Raw genomic sequence first — 17,933 nt, forward strand, 5'->3', positions numbered from 1 at the left:
CAGAATGACACAGCTCTATTTTGCAAATAGCTCTTTGAGTGAATCTTGTTTTCATGTAGCCTGTTGATTTTTGTTCATGGTATTCAGCTGCAACTAAATGTTTAGCAAAAAAAAAAAAAAACAGAATAAATATGCTTGATATCATCTTTTATTCACATTGGAATCGAAACTGGGAATCGAAAAGAATCGGAATTGATAATATTCTAACAATATCCAACCCTATAGAGGAGAATTCAAAAAATGTGTTTGCATTTGCATGTTGCATTTTTATATGATTCTTAAATTGTACTCGTGTGAATTTGTACAGAAATGTTAAAACATACTGAGTTTTTAAGGTCAGTAAAATTACTAAGACAGTTATTAGATGTTAGTAATCTTTTATTATTCTAATTATTGTTCTAATTATCTTTAATTAATTCATAAATATTGTTATTGAACACCACATTTAACAGCACATCTTGCGAAAAAGAAACTTTTGTTGATTTAAAAATTTTATTTTGAAGAAGGATACATTCAGAATACACATTACTTTAAATTTGTTTCTTTATAATGAAAAATATGGCCAAAGAAATTGACAACATCACACAAACAAGACATGCGGATAGTGCCTGAGTCACTTACTAACTCTTAATATTATTATATTTACACACAATATATACAATAATAACCGTTTTTTTTTCACCATAGTATATCAAACCTATCCAATTAAAAGTCAAACATGCATTGTACACAAAATGATCATAAAATAATTAAATAACACACTCCGTTTGAGGAGTATCATACCAATACTTTTTTTTTTCAAGTGTGTAAATACTGGAAGCTAAGGGCTATGGAAAACAAACTGTAAAGATTAACTGTAGTTTCTCTAAAAACTTGGCTGATTGTGAAAATTCTAACATACAAAAATCTAAATCTAATGGTCTTCCATTAATTGTTTGTCTTCTTTCGCCCCATCCAGGCTTCCTCCAAGACTCTGTCCGCTCTCAAACTGCTTGTTGATTTTGTTTTGCTTCAGAGCATCTTCAGAGTTTGTCCAGGATGATGGCAAACTTGCAGGGTTTCTAGCCGAATTGATATTATGTGTCCGTCTCTTGTTGCTTCGGCATCTGAGCCTCTTGCACAGCAGGTAAAACACCTCTATGACATTCAGTACCAAAGACACACAAGCTACCACTAGCATAAAGATGATAAAGATGGTCTTCTCTGTTGGACGGGACATGAAACATTCCACAGTGTACGGGCAAGGGGATTGGGAACATGTAAACTTTGCAATCATAACGAAGCCATATAAATAATACTGTCCAACAATGAATGCAATCTCCAGGATGATTTTAAAAAACAACTGGGTCAGATAGCTGCCGAGCAGGTTTCCTTTGATTTTGACGTGACCTTCTTCATCTGTGTATTTGGGTGCCTTCAACACGTGGCCCTCGCCAAGACTTTGTATCTTCTGCCTGAGTTTATTCTCTTGGTGAATGACCTGCACCGCATGGCCCAGGTACACCAAAGTTGGAGTGGATACAAATAAGATCTGCAAGACCCAGAAGCGGATGTGCGAGATGGGGAACTGCCAGTCGTAGCATACATTCTCGCAACCGGGTTGCATCGTGTTGCAAACCAAACTCGATTGTTCATCACCCCAGACGCTCTCCGCTGCTGCTCCCAGCACCAGGATCCTGAAGATGAAAAGGACGCTCATCCATATCTTGCCGATGACGGTGGAGTGAGACTGTACTTTGTCTAATAACGCCGAGAGAAATCCCCAGTCTCCCATGTTTGCTGATCGTCAGACTTTTCTACGAAAAAGGATGTAAGAAAGGAAACACGTGAAATGCAAAGTCCACTTAGGTCTAACTTAATCAATAAGCCTTTAAATGATGGTTTCATTAATGGTATACTCCTAATAGATTAATGTACTTAATAATTAATAACTCCTTCAAACAAGTTCAGTTACTGTGACCATAAAGAAAAGCAAAACATGAAAAAAGATGAAAGAGATCTTCCATTAATCAATAAAAAAACTTTAAGAGGTATTTTTAATAAATTAGTAAATTATATATTTAATCAAACTATATAAAATGCATTAATAACTGTAATACATTAGCATATGGTGTAAGCAAAACATAAAAAATTGAATTTACAGTGGTTTGTACTGGATACAAGAAAATAGCTTTTTAATTCATATTTAATAAACTTTTTAATATGTATGATTCGTATTCATTGAATAAACATCTGTGGCTACTAGTAAATATAAAATACTGAAAAATACATTTACAACACATACATGTTAAATCATCCTGTAAAACTTTACTACTTTAAAAACATCCTGTAAAACCTTACTATGTATTTACAACATTTACAGTGTTGTTAAAGAGCAATTACTATGATAATCAATTAGATGTTAGTAACTAAACATGAGCCTGATTAGTCAGATTCAAATGATTTAATTTAATTTATTCTTAATTATCCTCTTTTTACACCACAAGTCAAACAACTTTTGTATATTCTACCTAAAACAATGTATACTTGAACAAAAAAATCTTACAATGTAATATAAATTTAACATTTACCTTTAGTGAGTTTCCCCTCTTCCTATTGGAAACTAAGCTTCATACCAAGTGATAGCTGAGAATGTTGAACCTTGATTTTTGGGCTTTACTAAGATTGCATAATAGCTAAAAGCGGCCTGCTGTCACGTTGTCCGACGGTAAGCAATGAAAGAAGCAGATCTTGAACGCAAGTACGTAGGAGTGCCACATTAATGATTGAAAGACTTGTAAGTGTCTAACTGACACAAAGAATATTATATTGTATTCTAATTAAAACAATAGTATTTTTATTATATACGGTAGCAGCCAAAATTATTCAACCCCCCAGAGATTGTAATTTACAAATACAAGCTTTACTGAAGATCCAGGACTTCATAAAAATTGCATCTACAACAGTTCACTGGCATAATAAAAGTGATAATGTCAATATATAATGTAATGTCATAATTATTCAACCCCTATTGAACATTGCTGTTTTAAATCATTTAGTTTTATGGTAGGAAGCAAAATTGTTTTAAAACACAATTATGCCTTTAGAAACTGTAGTTTAAAAAAAAAAAAACAGAATTAGCTCTCACAAAAGCTATAGAGAAAAAAATAGTTTTATTATATTAGAAAGTCTAAGGCTACATGAAGATTTTCTAAGACACTAAAAGTTTCTATAGACACAGCTGGCAGTCTTATCCCTTAGTTTAAAGTGTGTTGTAACAAAAAACCTTTGAGGGTGCTGAACCAAAAAAAAACACAATATCAGAAAATGTTTGATCAGAGCAACTGAGAAAAACTTGCAATGTACTGCCAAAGATGTGCAAGATGATCCGACGAAAGGAGGAAAAACATTTTAATGCAGTGTATAAGAAAAATACTAGACAAGTTCACATTGAGGCATCTTGCCAAATACCACTCTTGACAAAGAAGAACAAAAAGGCAGATGTAAACATGCTAAAATTCATTTGGAATGGAAGAATGTTTTATGGAGTGATGTGACCAAACTGGAACTCTTTGGACTTATAAATCAGGGGTAAAAAGGGTAAAAGCTTAAGCATCTCCATCATCAAATTAGGAGGTGGATCAGTCCTGTTATGGAGTTGTTTTACTGTAGCAGGAAGTGGAAAACATGACCAAATGAAGGATATCATGGATTCTTTGAAGTATCAGGCCATTTTGGCAAGAATTGTGATGACTTTGGTACAATTACTGAAGCTTAATGATCAATGCACTTTCCTGCAGGACAATCACTCCAAAGTATACATCCAAATCTACTTATGCTTGGTTGAAGGATCAGTCATAGAATGTTCTTGAGTGGCCTGTTCAGTCTCCAGATTTAACTTCCATTGAAAATATTTGGTTGAATTAGAATAAAGCAGGGGCGAAGTGAAAACCAAAGATTATCAGTGATCTGAAAGCTTTTTTTATGTGAGGAATGGGCCAAGATTTCAGTAGAGAGGTGACAGAAGCTTCTAAGCACTTCCAAGCAGCGCTTATTGGTGGTTTTAAAGAATAAAACATTCTGCACCAAATTTGACTTTTGGGGGTTGAATAATTTTGAAAATGAACGTTTAGAGCCAATTCAATTTTCATTATTCATCAGCTTACGCTCTCAGAATTACTTAAATGTGTATTAATATACTTTCTCTAATAGTGTACTGATGCCCGTGTTGAATTGTTTTCACAAAATTTTGTTCTCTGCAGCAAAATTTCTTACAGGTCAAGGGGGCTGAATAATTTTGATTGCAACTGTATGTATTTTTAAATTTTATTCAGCAAGGATGCATTAAATTATAGAAAAGTTACGCAAAAAGACATTTATAAACTTGCAAAAGATTTCGATTTCATATGAATGCTACCCTTTTGAACTTTCTATTCACCAAATAATTCAGAAGAAAAAAAACATAATTTCTAGAAAGATATTAAGCAGCACAACTGTTGACATTAATAATAATAAAAAAACGTTTCTTGAGCAGCAAATTAGCATATTAGAATAATTTCTGTGAGATCATGTGACACTAAAGTCTGGAGTAATGAAAATTCAGGAATAAATTACATTTTAAAATATATTACAACAGAAAACTGACTTATTTTAAATTGTAGTAATATTTCACAATATTACTGATTTTGATCAAATAAATTAATTCTTGAGAGACTCCTTTCATTTATATTATTTTTCCTAAATACAAAAACAGAACATAAATAATAATAATAATAAAAAACAAAGTATACACGACACAGTTTTGAAGCTTGTCTTCGATCTAACTTGTCTACAGAGTACAAATTCAGACTTAAATGAGAAGAATATCAGCAATACTACATTAATGATTTGTTAAACAGAAAGAGCGGGAATCTTGCAGACACTTGTTTATTTATATTATTTTTCCAAAATACAGAAACAGAACAGATATAGAAAAAAACAGAACAGAAAAAAAAAATTGTATACGCGATATGTATATATATATATATATATATATTTTTTTTTTAAGCTTTCGTTTAATCAAACCTTTCTACATAGTACAAATTCAAAAAGAAAAAAAAAACGAAAACATGAGTTTTCAGCAATACTACATTATTGATTTGTTAAACAGAGAGAGAGTGTCATAGCACGCTTGAAGTTTGGGGATCTCGACCGTGCACAAGTCACTTGAATCAGTGGCTGTTTGCTCATGTTGACCGTGTGAAAGCCTTTGTGTACAGAGACCTGTTTTTCAGATACGGACCTCTTGCATGTCAGCACTGTGGTCCTCTGAAGCCACGCTCTTGGTTGCCTCATTTCCAGGTTCTCTCCTTTGAAGCTCCAGCTCACGGTTCATCCAATTCTGAATCACCTGATGTGTAGTCTTGAAGTCCTTACTGTCCACAACCGGGGTCACGGGAGAGATGGTGTAGTCCTTTTTGCGGCTGAGACACTGGTTGATCTTCTTGGCGCAAAGATACAAGATCTCGACCACATTTAGGAGTAGAGAGACACAGGCCACCACCAGCATGAACCAGATGAAGACGGTTTTCTCAGTAGGCCTCGACAAGAAACAGTCTACCTTGTTAGGACATGGAAAACGGGAGCAGACGTATTGGGGGTCAAGAGTAAAGCCATAAAGATAGTACTGGCCATAGATGAAACCCACCTCTAAAAGTATCTTGAAAAGCACACTCAGAATGTAGCTTGTCAAGAGACACCCCCGAATTTTGACCTTCCCATTGTCCCTGTAGTACTTGGGAAATTTGTAGCCTTTCTTAAGGAATGCATTGATTTGCTCATTCTGAAGCTCCTTCTGCATCATCTCTTTCACTTTTTTTTCGACATGGATGATGTGGACAACATGGCCCAGGTAGGCCAGAGTAGGTGTGGACACAGAGATGATCTGCAGCACCCAAAAACGAATGTGTGAGATGGGGAACGCGTGGTCGTAGCAGACGTTTTCACACCCCGGCTGCAACGTGTTGCAGATGAAGTCCGACTGCTCGTCGCCCCACACTCTGTCGGCACCGGCGCAGAGGACTAGAATCCTAAACACAAACAGGACGGTGAGCCAGATTTTTCCCACCACTGTTGAGTGTGCCTGGACTCTATCCAGCAGTCTTCCGAGAAAGTCCCACTCACCCATCTTTAATGTTAATTGAATTCTTGAAAGAAAAGACATTATCGTTAATTGGACAGAGCAGGCTGCAATTTATATGCATAATTTGTTTTCACATATTTTATGCAAGCACTATTGATGGATTCTATAAATTCTGTCTCTATCATCAAGTCAGGAGACAAACCAGATTATTTTTTATAACGTACATGGGAACCAAGGTTTTTGTGCTGAAAACTCAAAACATTGATAGTGACAGTGCACAACAGTCTTTTCCGTCTTCGACTCAGCTTGGTGCTTTTTAATATTCTGCATAAGAATGGTTTTTAAATGCTTGTTTGCTTTAGGATTTAAAATGAGACTTACATTTCAAATTATATTACATATATGTGACCACAAAATCAGTTGGCATGGGTATATTTGTAGCAATAGCCAACAACACATTGTATTTTTTATGCCATAAATCATTAGGATATTAAGTAAAGTTCATGTTCCATGAAGATATTTTGTAAATTTCCTACCGTAAATATATCTAAACTTATTTTTTGATTAGTAATATGCATTACTAAGAACTTAATTTGGACAACTTTAAAGGCGATTTTCTCAAAATTTAATTTTTTGCACCCTCACATTCCGGATTTTCAAATAGTTGTATCTCGGCCAAATATTGTCGTGTCCTGGTTATGTATAAATCCCAATTTCAAAAAACTGACCTTTATGACTGGTTGTGTGGTCCTGAGTCACATATATACTATTTTGTTTTTGGAGGTGAAAGGTTTTATTTTTTACTTGTCACTAAAATGGTATTATTGATAATACAGTTTATAAAGAAACAAACTATATCAAATTAGACAAATGCAAAATAAAAGCATTTACACAAATGGGTAGATAAAATCAAAATAGTGGGTTAAGATTAGTTATTTGGATTTAAAAATTAAGGTAAAATGTCTGGAGGTTAAATTGCATATTCATATGCATTTTCTTTTTTTTTTTTTTAAACGCTGATGTTCAAAAGTTTGGGGTTGATAGGAATCTTTCATGTTAGTGAAAGAAGACTTATGGTCACCAAGGCTGAATTTATTTGATCAAATATGCATCAAACAGTAATACTGTGAAATATTATAACATTTTAAAACAACTGTTTTCTAGATTAATATATTCTTAATTAATTTATTTTATTCCTGTGATGAAAAGCTGAATTTTGCTGATTTGCTGCTCAAGAAACATTATTATCAGTGATATGTGCTGCTTAATTTTATTTTTCAGCATCCAGAATTGATTTGAAATTTAAAACATTATACATGCTTTTTCATTCAAAAAAACCTGATCCAAACTTTTGAACAGTAGAGGAAATAAATAAAGAGAGAATATCATAAGCATTTCAGTGATAAATAACAAATGATTACTCTTTTCACTTACCAAATATAAGTAGACGGAGAGGAAGTTTCACCCGCTCGACAAAGGCTCTAGCAGAGATGTGTGTAAGAGTTTTTCTCCTAGCCTTCATTTCCCTATCAAAGAGGCAGCTTTTGAAACAAAACAAAGATTAATTTATCACATTATCACTGTGTAGACTCCTACCAATTTTCAGCCTTGACACCTGCTGGGGCCAGTTGCATAAACTACGCCTCTATGTTAAAGGGATAGTTTACCCAGAAATGAAAATTCTGTCATTAATTACTCACCCTCATGTCATTCCAAACCCGCAAGAACTTTGTTCATCTTCGGAACACAAATTAAGATATTTTTGATGAAATCCAATTCATCCAAATTCAAGGCCTACAAAGGTACCAAGAACATTGACAAAATAGTCTGTGACATCAGTGGTTCAACTGTAATTTTATGAAGCTATGGGAATACGCTCTCAGATTTCATCCAAAATATCTTAATTTGTGTTCTGAAGATGATCGAAGGTCTTACGGTTTTAGAAAAGCATGAGGGTCAATTAATGATAGAATTTTTATTTTTGGGTGAACTATCCCTTTAGGACAGTGTCTTAAGGTATAATTAACAATTAGTCAAGGGGTAATCAGTCTTATTTTTTGGATTCAACTTAGACTAACATATGTTTTTATGTAACCAGATTTAACAAATGATAACCAGCCTTAAAGATAAAAAGACAGATGACTAATTTATAAGACTAGTCTAAACCTTTTATGCAACCGGCCACTGGAATTGGAATATTTAGTCAGAGCATGTTCAGATGGGTTTGTTATGCAAGTTTATATGACATGCATTATATAATAGCTCTTTTAAATATTATGCCTTGCCACATCTCTGCACTACTCCCATCCAAATATCAAAAATATTTGTTTTTAAACACGTTTCCTAAACATACTCCTTTGCTCTGATCACTAGACAGTCCTGCCCTAAACTCATGCCACTGGTTGCGACTATATAGTTGTGAAAAGAGAAAGTATTTTTAGATTAAACTCACCTGACACTCTTTAAATTCTATTAATCTATTATTTCAATCTTTATTGTAAGAATGCATTGCTGAAAAAACATCCTATTCATGAAAAAAATATATGGTAGGTGTTACGTCTGTTAATATGAGTGAGATTATATAAGTAAAGTGCATTAGGTGTTCTTGGCAGCTGAGACACAACATTTAACTTATCTACACTTTTAAAGATAATACTGGTTGTCAGCATGACTAGAGTTTATACAATGGACTGCATATACTTTAGTCATGCTGACAGCATACATAAATCTCACACTTTAAGCTATTACAAAATAATTTAACAACATTGAAAAATCAAACAATTTCATGCAGTCTTAAACTAAGTTAATGAAGACTGTAAATCAGAACTTTTAAATAAATAATAGTCTTTTGATAATCTTTGGAGCTTTTTATTGATCATTTTATAGTTGCAACAACTAAATGGGATACACTGCAATAACCCAACCCTGGCTATGCAAAGGTAGAATGAATATATATTACTGCTGAGTATAGCCAGTATACTCAAAAACATTTGGAATCTGAATAAATACTTAATTTACAAAACTATTTTTCTAAATATATGAATCTGACCTTTGCAAAATGCAGAAGGAATGGATTAAAGACAAAAGCAATAATGCAAAAGCTGACAGATTTGCCATCATGTTCCACCCATTCAAACCACTTTTTTGAAAATGTTTTGTGCAAACAAATATACTGAAAAACTGAGCCATTTGACTCAGAACTCAGTATGAGGGGGTAAAGGGACAGGGGGTGTAGTTAATTTTCAGTCTCAACACTTTTATCACTCATGTTATTCTAAGTTTGGTCGAAATAAACTCTGCAACACCAGTTTCATAAACAAGGAGGGGAAACATCCCTGTCAGGTGGCTCTTGTGAACACACGTGATCCCAGCATCCATACCCACTCTGGCATGCACTGCACCAGTCGAAACTGGAAAAAGAATAGCATAGAAATACTAAATATACACACCATGTTTTATTTTAAAAACATTGTCTACAGCAGGGATCCTCGAATCTGGTTTGCGAGATCCACTCTTCTGCAGAGTTTAGCTCCAACCCGGATCAAATTCACTTACCTGTGATTGTCTAATGACCCTGAAGACACTGATTAGCATGCTAAGATGTATATGATTAGGGTTAGAGTTAAACTCTAGCAGGAAAAGTGGATCTCACGAGCCAGATTTGAGGATCCCTGGTCTACAGCGACTGATTGACTACCTGTATGGTGTGAGGCCAGTATCCTGTGGTTCGGTGAGAGACACCCAGAGTTGAAAGAGCATGGCTGGCATACACTTGTGGGCTTGGCACCAGCCAGCTAGCAGGACCATAACCATCAGATCCTTGCGATGAGACTCTAAAAGGCAGCAAACTCTGCACAAAGACTCCTCGATGGCCATATTCATAGTGCAGAGAGCGACTGAAGTTATCAAGAAAGGCCTGTGGGGAATTTAAAACACAGTTGAATCATAGGATAAATAAAAAATAAAAACATATAGTACATAAAGTGCAGCAGGGATGACATTTTGTAGGCCAAGAACAAGTTAGCATTTTAGCACTTCTAGTTCCTTGTTTTTTTTTTTTTAATGGTTATGTCTGAAAAAAGTCTGTGATTAATACAAGCTCAAACTCATACTGTTTTTATAGTCACACTCTTGAAAACTTTCAGAGAAAATGTTTCAAAATCGCCCTACATCGCTGTTTTACCTTTTTTTTTTGTCAAGGGCGTACTTCTTTGCAACTTTTTTGCATGTTCACTTTGTAAACACTGGGTTGGTACTTCTGCAGTGGTGTAGGATGATTTTGAAGTTGGAGGAGAAATTGAGATGGGAGTTTTTTTGACATACCCTAACTGTACTGAACCGGAGTGCACAGAGTACGCTTGCGCATATCAGAGCTAGACAAGACGAGCATTTGATGTTAAAAAGTATATAAATTGTAAATGTTTTTAGAAAATAACCAATCGTTTCGCTAGATAAGACCCTTCTTCCTCAGCTGGGATCGTTTAGAGTCCTTTGAAACTGCATTTTAACTGCGTTTTGGAAGTTCAAACTCGCGTAAAGCATAGAGGTCAACTATATGGAGAAAATTCTTGAAATGTTTTCCTCAAAACACATCATTTCTTTACGACTGAAGAAAGAAGACATTAACATCTTGGATGACAAGGGGCTGAGTAAATTATCTGTAAATTTTTGTTATGGAAGTAAACTGATTCTTTAAGTAAAAACTGAATCAGTTGTTAGATATTTAATGATGGAGACATTGAAATTGTGCAACCTGTTTAATTTTTAACTTCTGGCGATTGTATTTAGGGTTCGGCATTCATAAAAGTTGTTAATCATGACGAACAAAATGTCACAGAGCTTATATTTTCTGCATTAAAAAAACTATTGGGATTTATCAAGAGAACCAGGATAATGCTAACTTCCTAGTTGGTCTACAAAAATACATCACAGCAGCACTCTGATGACTGAAAACGAGTAGACATCAAGTAGAAATCTGACCGTAGATGCAGAAAGAGCAGCTTTTCTGGAAGTCGGACACAAGCAGCGCCCAGCAGAAATGTTGACCACTGCTCCTTTTCCCTTGTCCACCATATTGGGCAGTGCCAGACGGGTGACAAGAGTGGCAGCTACTATATTTCTATTAATAGTGTCCCACACTACAGATTCAGAGAGGTCCGTAAACTCTCGAGAGAGGTCCAGAGACCCATCCAGACTGTTAATGATGAATCCAATATCTTTACCGCCGATGGCATCTTTTATAGGTTTGCAGGCCGAGGGCCCCTTACTGAAATCAGCTTCAATCAAAATGGCCTCTACCCCATAAGTGTCTGAAATGGCTTTGGCAGTGTCAGTCAAGTTACTGATGTCACTGCTGATCAGAATCACACAGATGCCATGCCTGGCCAGTTCCCCTGCATACGCTTTTGCTATCGCCTCTGAAGCACCTATTGGGGGAAAAAAGGACATTTTTGTCAATTCAAGTTAGGTAAATATCAGTATGCAGTATTATAACACATATTAAGGGTCATTGCATGACTTTATTCACTTTTAAACCTACCACATATGAGAGCCCATTGTCCATACTGCTGACTAAGATTTCTATGGGACACAAGACGAGGAATAAAATGAAGCCTTATCAGGCTATAGCAGTCCCTCATAAATATCACAGCCTTGCTGGCTGTGTAACACGCACCCACGAGTGCCAGCGTTTCCACATAACAACTGCATGATCTAGCGATTTCTCTATACAAAAGCTGGAAGCTGTCAACAGCGGCCATTATAAGCTCAACTCCGTACTATTATTTACTCTAAATCAGCTGCCAATGAAAAATAACAATCTTTTATACTCAACGAGTTCGTTTGCATTCAACGAGCTTGACTATAATTGTTAATACGAGGGCTATTTCACCAGATTCTCCTCTTCGGTCTTGTCACATCATGTGAATCAGGAAGCCCGGAACATTTTTAAAGTCACGTGACACGCTCGCGTCACGTGAATAACACTGGCTTCTTCACTCAGCGTCAAACACGCAAATATCACCTTTCTTCGTATTTCTCTGCTTTTTTTGTATTTATTTTTGTGAGATTCGCTATCGTAAACGTCCCCAGACATGGAATACCTCCATACGGCTGTGCCGTAAAGCTTGTTTTTTGTAAATAACGGGTGTTTTGTTGCGGATACCTCAGCTCAGCTGAGCTTGTTTCCATAGAAACGGTAGTGCTAACGGATGCTAAGCTGATTTATACACAGCTCTGTGCTTTATGAAACGACTGATTATGAAAGATTTTTAATGTTATGAAAGCGACGTAGCTCCTCTGTTTGGACATGATGTGAAATTATTGCAGGTAATGTTTAAAACTTCCCATGAGCTGTAACGTTATGTGTTAATGTATGTTTGTTAGTAAGCTGAATACCAATACTTCATTTCTGGATGTCTCATTTTTAAGTACTTATGTAATATTTAACGACATAGCCAGCGTGTGATGCATTACTCCGATGTAGTGGGATACGATGCCTAAATGTTATTATTAATGTATCTATGGAAATGTGTTGTAAATATAATCCATTCATATTTTTAGCTATTAGTTAGCCTTTTGTATAATGTAGATGAACCAATCAGATCTGAGCACATTTGACATGATTCTGTTTCTTATGATTTGGAAATGGCTCTGATGTTTGAATTAGTTTTATAGACAAATACAAATTGTGGACTACACGTTAATTGCATCAATTTTCTTTGAAATTGATTTGTTTAACTGTTCAGTGGATTGAGTCAGATGAGGACAATAAGCCAACAAGTGTGCGGCATACATAGGAACTCTTTCAAAACTTTTTAAAAATACTGCAGGAATCGTAACTTTGTGGGGATATATACCGCATAGACTGAATACTTCCCACCGCTGTTACTACAGGTCAAACACACCTTACTTAACACCTTGTTTCTCTAAGCAGAAGATCCCCTGTAGAGAAGAGCTGATCACACCCCTGAGAAGCGATGTCTCAGTTCTCCAGCGAGGATGAGGCAGAGCTCCAGAGCCTGCTGCGAGAGCTCCTGAAAAGTGTCAAAGACAGAATCTCAGGAGCACCGTCGGTGGAATGTGCTGAGGAGATTTTGCTTCATTTGGAGGAAACTGACAAGAACTTTCACAAGTAAGAGAGACAAGTCTCTTTCAGTACGTTAAGCCTGATTGACCCATTTTCATGGCCTCCCAATGTTTTTCAGCTACGAGTTTGTGAAGTATCTGCGGCAGTATGTGGAGAGCAGCTTAGGAGCTGTTATTGAAGAAGAGACTGAGAATTTCACAAGGGGTGACGGTCATGCTATTGGGACAGGACAGGACACCCTGGTTCACGCTGTTACGAAGAGGACTAGGGAGTCCGCAAAGTATGTGTTTGTGTGATTCCTGTTAACCTGTGTTTCTTTATTTGATAGGATGCTTTTGTGGATGTTTGCTCAATGTATGATGCAATGCATCAGTGCAGTGGAGAAAGTAAATGTTGTTAGCAATCTTTTGAAAATGAAATTAGTGATGAAATGCGATGATGAAAGCGAAAGTGCCATGTGTTTTCGGATGTAACTAATAAGATTTTATTAGATGCATTGCTTTCTCATTACATGATGCAAAAATATCAGCACAAATGTAATTCTGAAAGTAGTTTAATATGGAATATTTTCAGAGAAATTTAATTTCAGCAGCTGTTTTCGTATTAATTTCCCTCATAAACATTTTTATAAAATTCTTTCAATAAAAAGCTCTAAGCCATGAAACAAACCAGCCATCTCCAGAATGATTAACAACATTACAGTCACTGATTTCAAGCAAAAAACAAATTTAATCTTTTAGGAAAAGTACATATCCCATAAAGCATTGCAGATTACATCAATGAATTAGAGACAACATGATGATATAAAACAGTATTTCAAAATATTATGCTTCTTATGCTTGCCAACAAAAAATAATAATATTGTAAAAGTTATTACAATTTAAAATAATTAGTTGATATTTAGCAGCCATTACTCCAGCCTTCAGTGTCACATGATCATTCAGAAATCATTCTAATATGCTGATTTAATAAGAGAAAAAACTATGTTTTATTATTATTAATTATTATTAAAAATAAATAAATAAATAAAATACTAAAATATATTTATCTTTTATTATTATTACGTTTGCAAACAGTTGTGCTGCTACATATCTTTGTGGAAACTGCTATGCGTTAGTAGTGTTTTCATATTTATTCAAATAATATTGTAAAATATTATTACAATTTCAAATAAATATTTAGCAGCCATTACTCCAGCTTTTAGGGCCACGTGATCCTTCAGAAATCGAAGAGAAATTGAAAATAAAATGTAAAATTTCAAATAAAAAAATATTTATTATTATTTAAACAAAATTAAAAAAAAAATAAATAAATAAATAAAAATACAAAATATATATATTTTTTATTATTATTACATTTGAAAACAGTTGTACTGCTTAATGTTTTTGTGGAAACTGTGGTACATTACTAGTGTATTCATATTTATCCAAATATAGGATTAACTGATTATGGTATTATCAGTGAGAGTGATTTCATTTTATTTTCATTGTTACAGCGATATCTCTGAGTATTGGTAGTTCAGTACATCATATGTGCTTTTTTAAATCTGCAGGTATAAACAGATGATGCAGACTCTGAAACAGACCATGATGGTGGTAGTGGAATCACTGATCAATAAATTTGAGGAAGATCAGCTAAAGAAAGAGGAAATGGACAGGAAGAGCCAACATGAGCAGTCAAGCAGCCATTACACTGACAACTGCTCTGACAGTGACTCTTCATTCAATCAGGTTGTTATTGTATAAGTTTAAATACATAACAGAGGCTCCTCTTGTTTCTTTGACAAGCATATCATCCTATTTATCTCAGCCTCTCTCATACTATGACTGTACATTCATACCATAGACTGAATCACTAACTGGTGTCTTTGATTTCAACACGTAGAGCTATGCCTTTATCAAGCATGAGCAACTGCAAGTCATCGCTGAGAAGCTCGACCCCAGTAGACCTCGAGAGGTGAAAACTCCTCTGATACGCCCACTTCCCATAGTTTCAGTTGTAGAATGAAAGAACATTCTGATTCAGAGGTGAAGCAGTCATCCTGATCTGTTTAATTGCAGGTTCGTTTGGAAGCTTTGCAGTCTTTATGCTACGCCCCTCCCTCTGACGTCCTGAGCTGTGAAAGCTGGACTGGTCTGCGTCGAAACCTCTCTGCTGCGCTCACTGACCCTGACCCTGAGCTCAGCGTAAGAGATAAGTGCTAAATAAGCACTGACCTTAACCATGGCCTCAACAACAAAATAGTTTCCTTAGCAGCTTAATGTGGCAGTACAATGGCTGACAATTTTAAGCAGTTTCCAGAGACAAGGTGTCATGTGAAATGGGAGGCCATGACCCATTATTAAATCCCACAGTATGTGGGTGTTTATTATATGTATTGTAAACAAGGGTTTTTATAGTTAACCACTACACTAAAATAAACATTTTCATTACTTGATATAAAGTAAAACAATAAAACTTTTAGTTGATGTACTACACTAAATAAAACATTCATTATAATAAAATATATGCTGTAAAAACTAATATAAATGAGAAAAATACAAAATAATTACTAAAACTTATAAAAGCTAATTCAGAATAGTAATAAAAACATAATATCATGCAAAAATAACAGTGTTGTTAACATTTCATTTTGCTTTCACAGGATAAAGTCCTCCAATTTTTTGCGAAAACTTTTTCGTCTTCTCCTTTAAATGTGACTAAGGATATCTACAGTAGCATAGGTAATATCTTAAGCTTATTTTAGCAGTATGAAGTATGTTTTAATTTTCAGTATATACATTAATATACAAACTGTCAATTCATTTTCATGAAGTGTCAACATCTCTTTCAGCTAAAAGCTTGGAGGCTCATTTCCTCTACCATAAGTTGAGTTTTCCCAGCGGCTCTACAAGTATTGATGCGAATAGACCAGATATGGCCCGTCTCCTCAAGCAGGTATGTGACATTTCCTTCCTCCTATGAATAAAGATAAATAAAGTTTAGCTGGCTTGGATAAAAATCTGAATAAAGTTTTGCTTGCTTGTATAAAGATGCGATTCCTTCTTTCTGGTCATTCTAGATGCGATTAATGAATGACTTTCAGAAGGAAGTGACAACATTTTGGATACGACATCCTGAGAAGTGAGCTTTCGCATTTCAAACAGATTTTCCAAATATTGTATGCTCTTTCTTGATTGTTTCATATTGGCTTGAATATAAATGAGTTTTTCTCCTGTGCTCTAGGTACATGGAGGAAATCATTGAGAACACCCTTTCTCTTCTCGCTCTGCATTCTGAACAGGGCATGAGCAGCCCCGGTTCAGAAAAATCCCTAGAGCCTATACACTTAATCTCTCTGCTAGATATCAAAGCCACCTGGTTTAAGAAATGGATGGTGAGCCAACTTTTTATCAAAGAATAAACAACGCCAAAAAAATGAAACACACACACCATTTTCTAAATTATTATTTTTGAAATTTTGACTTTACTTTCCAGTAGAAAAGGAACATGTCTTGAGTATATCTTGTTTAGTTTTCTTACAATAATAATAATAACTACATTAGCATCTACACAAATGGATGATAATGTTTTGTTTATTGTGAGAACATACTTGATTTATGTTCTTTGAATATAAATGCTGCACATGCTTTAAACTAGTAAGGATTTTGAAAAAATGACTCAACAATACTTAGAAAAGTGATTTCAACAATATGCTTCCTCTTTGCTATTATACAGTTAAGGACAAAAGTTTACATACACCTTTCAGAATCTGCATGTTTTTTTTTTTTTTTTTGTTTTATATATAGTACTGACCTGAATAAGACATTTAACATAAAAGACATTTACATATAGTCCACAAGAGAAAATAATAGTTGAGTTTATACAAATTACCCCATTCAAAATTACATACCCTTGTTTCTTAATAATGTGTTGTTATGAATCACAGCTGTGTTCTGTTCTTCAGAAAAATCCTTTAGGTCCCACATATTCTTTGGTTTTTCAGCATTTTTGTTTATTTGAACCCTTTCCAACAATGACTGTAAGATTTTGAGATCCATCTTTTCACACTGAGGACAACTGAGGGACTCAGTAACTATTATGCTATTACTATGTAACTATTGCAGAAGGTTTAAATGCTCACTGATTCTTCAGAAGGAAACACGATGCATTAAGAGCCGGGGGGTGAAAACTTTTGGAATTTGAAGATAAGGGTAAATTTTGTCTTGTGGAAAGCATGTAAATATCTTCTGTAGTTTCTGAAGGGCAGTACTAAATGGAAAAAAAATGATATTTAGGCAAAATAAGAAAAATGTACACACTTCTTTCTGTTCAAACGTTTACATCCCTGGCTCTTAATGCATAATTTTTCCTTCTGGAGCATCAGTAATCATTTAAACCTTCTATAATAGTTGCATAAGGGTCCCTCAGTTGTCCTCAGTGTAAAAAGATGGATCTCAAAATCATACAGTCATTGTTGGAAAGGGTTCAAATACACAAAAATGCTGAAAACCAAAGAATCTGTGGGACCTGAAAGATTTTTCTGAAGAACAGCAGGCAGTTTAACTGTTCAGGACAAACAAGGGACTCATGAACAACTCATACTAAACAAAAAAAACAAAGCTGTGCATAATTTAGGTAACAGCACAGTATTAAGAATTAAACTTGTAAACTTTTGGACGGGGTAATTTTTTGAAATTCAGCTGTTATTTTCTCTTGTGAACTATATTTAAATGTCTTTTACGTGAAATATCTTATTCAGGTCAG

General features: G+C 34.9%; 4 protein-coding genes across 4 annotated transcripts in view; 1 reads left to right on the forward strand and 3 right to left on the reverse strand.

The window, feature by feature from the left end:
- Nucleotides 1-473: 473 nt before the first annotated feature.
- On the reverse strand, nucleotides 474-2,613 carry gja13.1 (gap junction protein alpha 13.1). The gene is made up of 2 exons (XM_051138668.1): nucleotides 2,571-2,613; nucleotides 474-1,796 (listed from the first exon to the last, which is right to left on the reverse strand). Exon 2 carries the CDS (start codon nucleotides 1,772-1,774, stop codon nucleotides 914-916), a length of 861 nt encoding a protein of 286 aa, XP_050994625.1. The 5' UTR covers nucleotides 1,775-1,796; nucleotides 2,571-2,613; the 3' UTR covers nucleotides 474-913.
- Nucleotides 2,614-4,776: 2,163 nt separating this feature from the next.
- gja11 (gap junction protein, alpha 11) lies at nucleotides 4,777-7,661 on the reverse strand. The gene is made up of 2 exons (XM_051138667.1): nucleotides 7,535-7,661; nucleotides 4,777-6,164 (listed from the first exon to the last, which is right to left on the reverse strand). Exon 2 carries the CDS (start codon nucleotides 6,143-6,145, stop codon nucleotides 5,249-5,251), a length of 897 nt encoding a protein of 298 aa, XP_050994624.1. The 5' UTR covers nucleotides 6,146-6,164; nucleotides 7,535-7,661; the 3' UTR covers nucleotides 4,777-5,248.
- Nucleotides 7,662-9,361: 1,700 nt separating this feature from the next.
- On the reverse strand, nucleotides 9,362-12,040 carry hsdl1 (hydroxysteroid dehydrogenase like 1). Its single transcript, XM_051138666.1, has 4 exons — nucleotides 11,640-12,040; nucleotides 11,081-11,526; nucleotides 9,798-10,016; nucleotides 9,362-9,510 (listed from the first exon to the last, which is right to left on the reverse strand). Exons 1-4 carry the CDS (start codon nucleotides 11,857-11,859, stop codon nucleotides 9,439-9,441), a joined length of 957 nt encoding a protein of 318 aa, XP_050994623.1. The 5' UTR covers nucleotides 11,860-12,040; the 3' UTR covers nucleotides 9,362-9,438.
- Nucleotides 12,041-12,069: 29 nt separating this feature from the next.
- The window catches only part of tbc1d32 (TBC1 domain family, member 32), a 54,913-nt gene continuing 49,049 nt past the window's right edge, over nucleotides 12,070-17,933 (forward strand). The window contains exons 1-10 of the mRNA XM_051138661.1: nucleotides 12,070-12,427; nucleotides 13,035-13,232; nucleotides 13,306-13,467; nucleotides 14,740-14,917; nucleotides 15,072-15,143; nucleotides 15,248-15,373; nucleotides 15,832-15,910; nucleotides 16,021-16,124; nucleotides 16,249-16,310; nucleotides 16,413-16,563. Coding sequence (XP_050994618.1) covers nucleotides 13,078-13,232; nucleotides 13,306-13,467; nucleotides 14,740-14,917; nucleotides 15,072-15,143; nucleotides 15,248-15,373; nucleotides 15,832-15,910; nucleotides 16,021-16,124; nucleotides 16,249-16,310; nucleotides 16,413-16,563 — 1,089 coding nt within the window. The 5' untranslated portion in view covers nucleotides 12,070-12,427; nucleotides 13,035-13,077. The remainder of the gene's footprint in view (nucleotides 12,428-13,034; nucleotides 13,233-13,305; nucleotides 13,468-14,739; nucleotides 14,918-15,071; nucleotides 15,144-15,247; nucleotides 15,374-15,831; nucleotides 15,911-16,020; nucleotides 16,125-16,248; nucleotides 16,311-16,412; nucleotides 16,564-17,933) is intronic.

Source organism: Labeo rohita, chromosome 20, assembly GCF_022985175.1.
Source record: "Labeo rohita strain BAU-BD-2019 chromosome 20, IGBB_LRoh.1.0, whole genome shotgun sequence".
Classification (NCBI taxonomy): domain Eukaryota; kingdom Metazoa; phylum Chordata; class Actinopteri; order Cypriniformes; family Cyprinidae; genus Labeo; species Labeo rohita.

Coding starts and splice junctions, on each gene's coding strand:
- gja13.1 (XM_051138668.1), bottom strand. CDS start 1,774: ATGGGAGACTGGGGATTTCTCTCGGCGTTATTAGACAAAGTACAGTCT.
- gja11 (XM_051138667.1), bottom strand. CDS start 6,145: ATGGGTGAGTGGGACTTTCTCGGAAGACTGCTGGATAGAGTCCAGGCA.
- hsdl1 (XM_051138666.1), bottom strand. CDS start 11,859: ATGGCCGCTGTTGACAGCTTCCAGCTTTTGTATAGAGAAATCGCTAGA. Junction 11,527..11,639: donor ACAATGGGCTCTCATATGTG/GTAGGTTTAAAA, acceptor TTCCCCCAATAG/GTGCTTCAGAGGCGATAGCA. Junction 10,017..11,080: donor CTGCTCTTTCTGCATCTACG/GTCAGATTTCTA, acceptor AATTCCCCACAG/GCCTTTCTTGATAACTTCAG.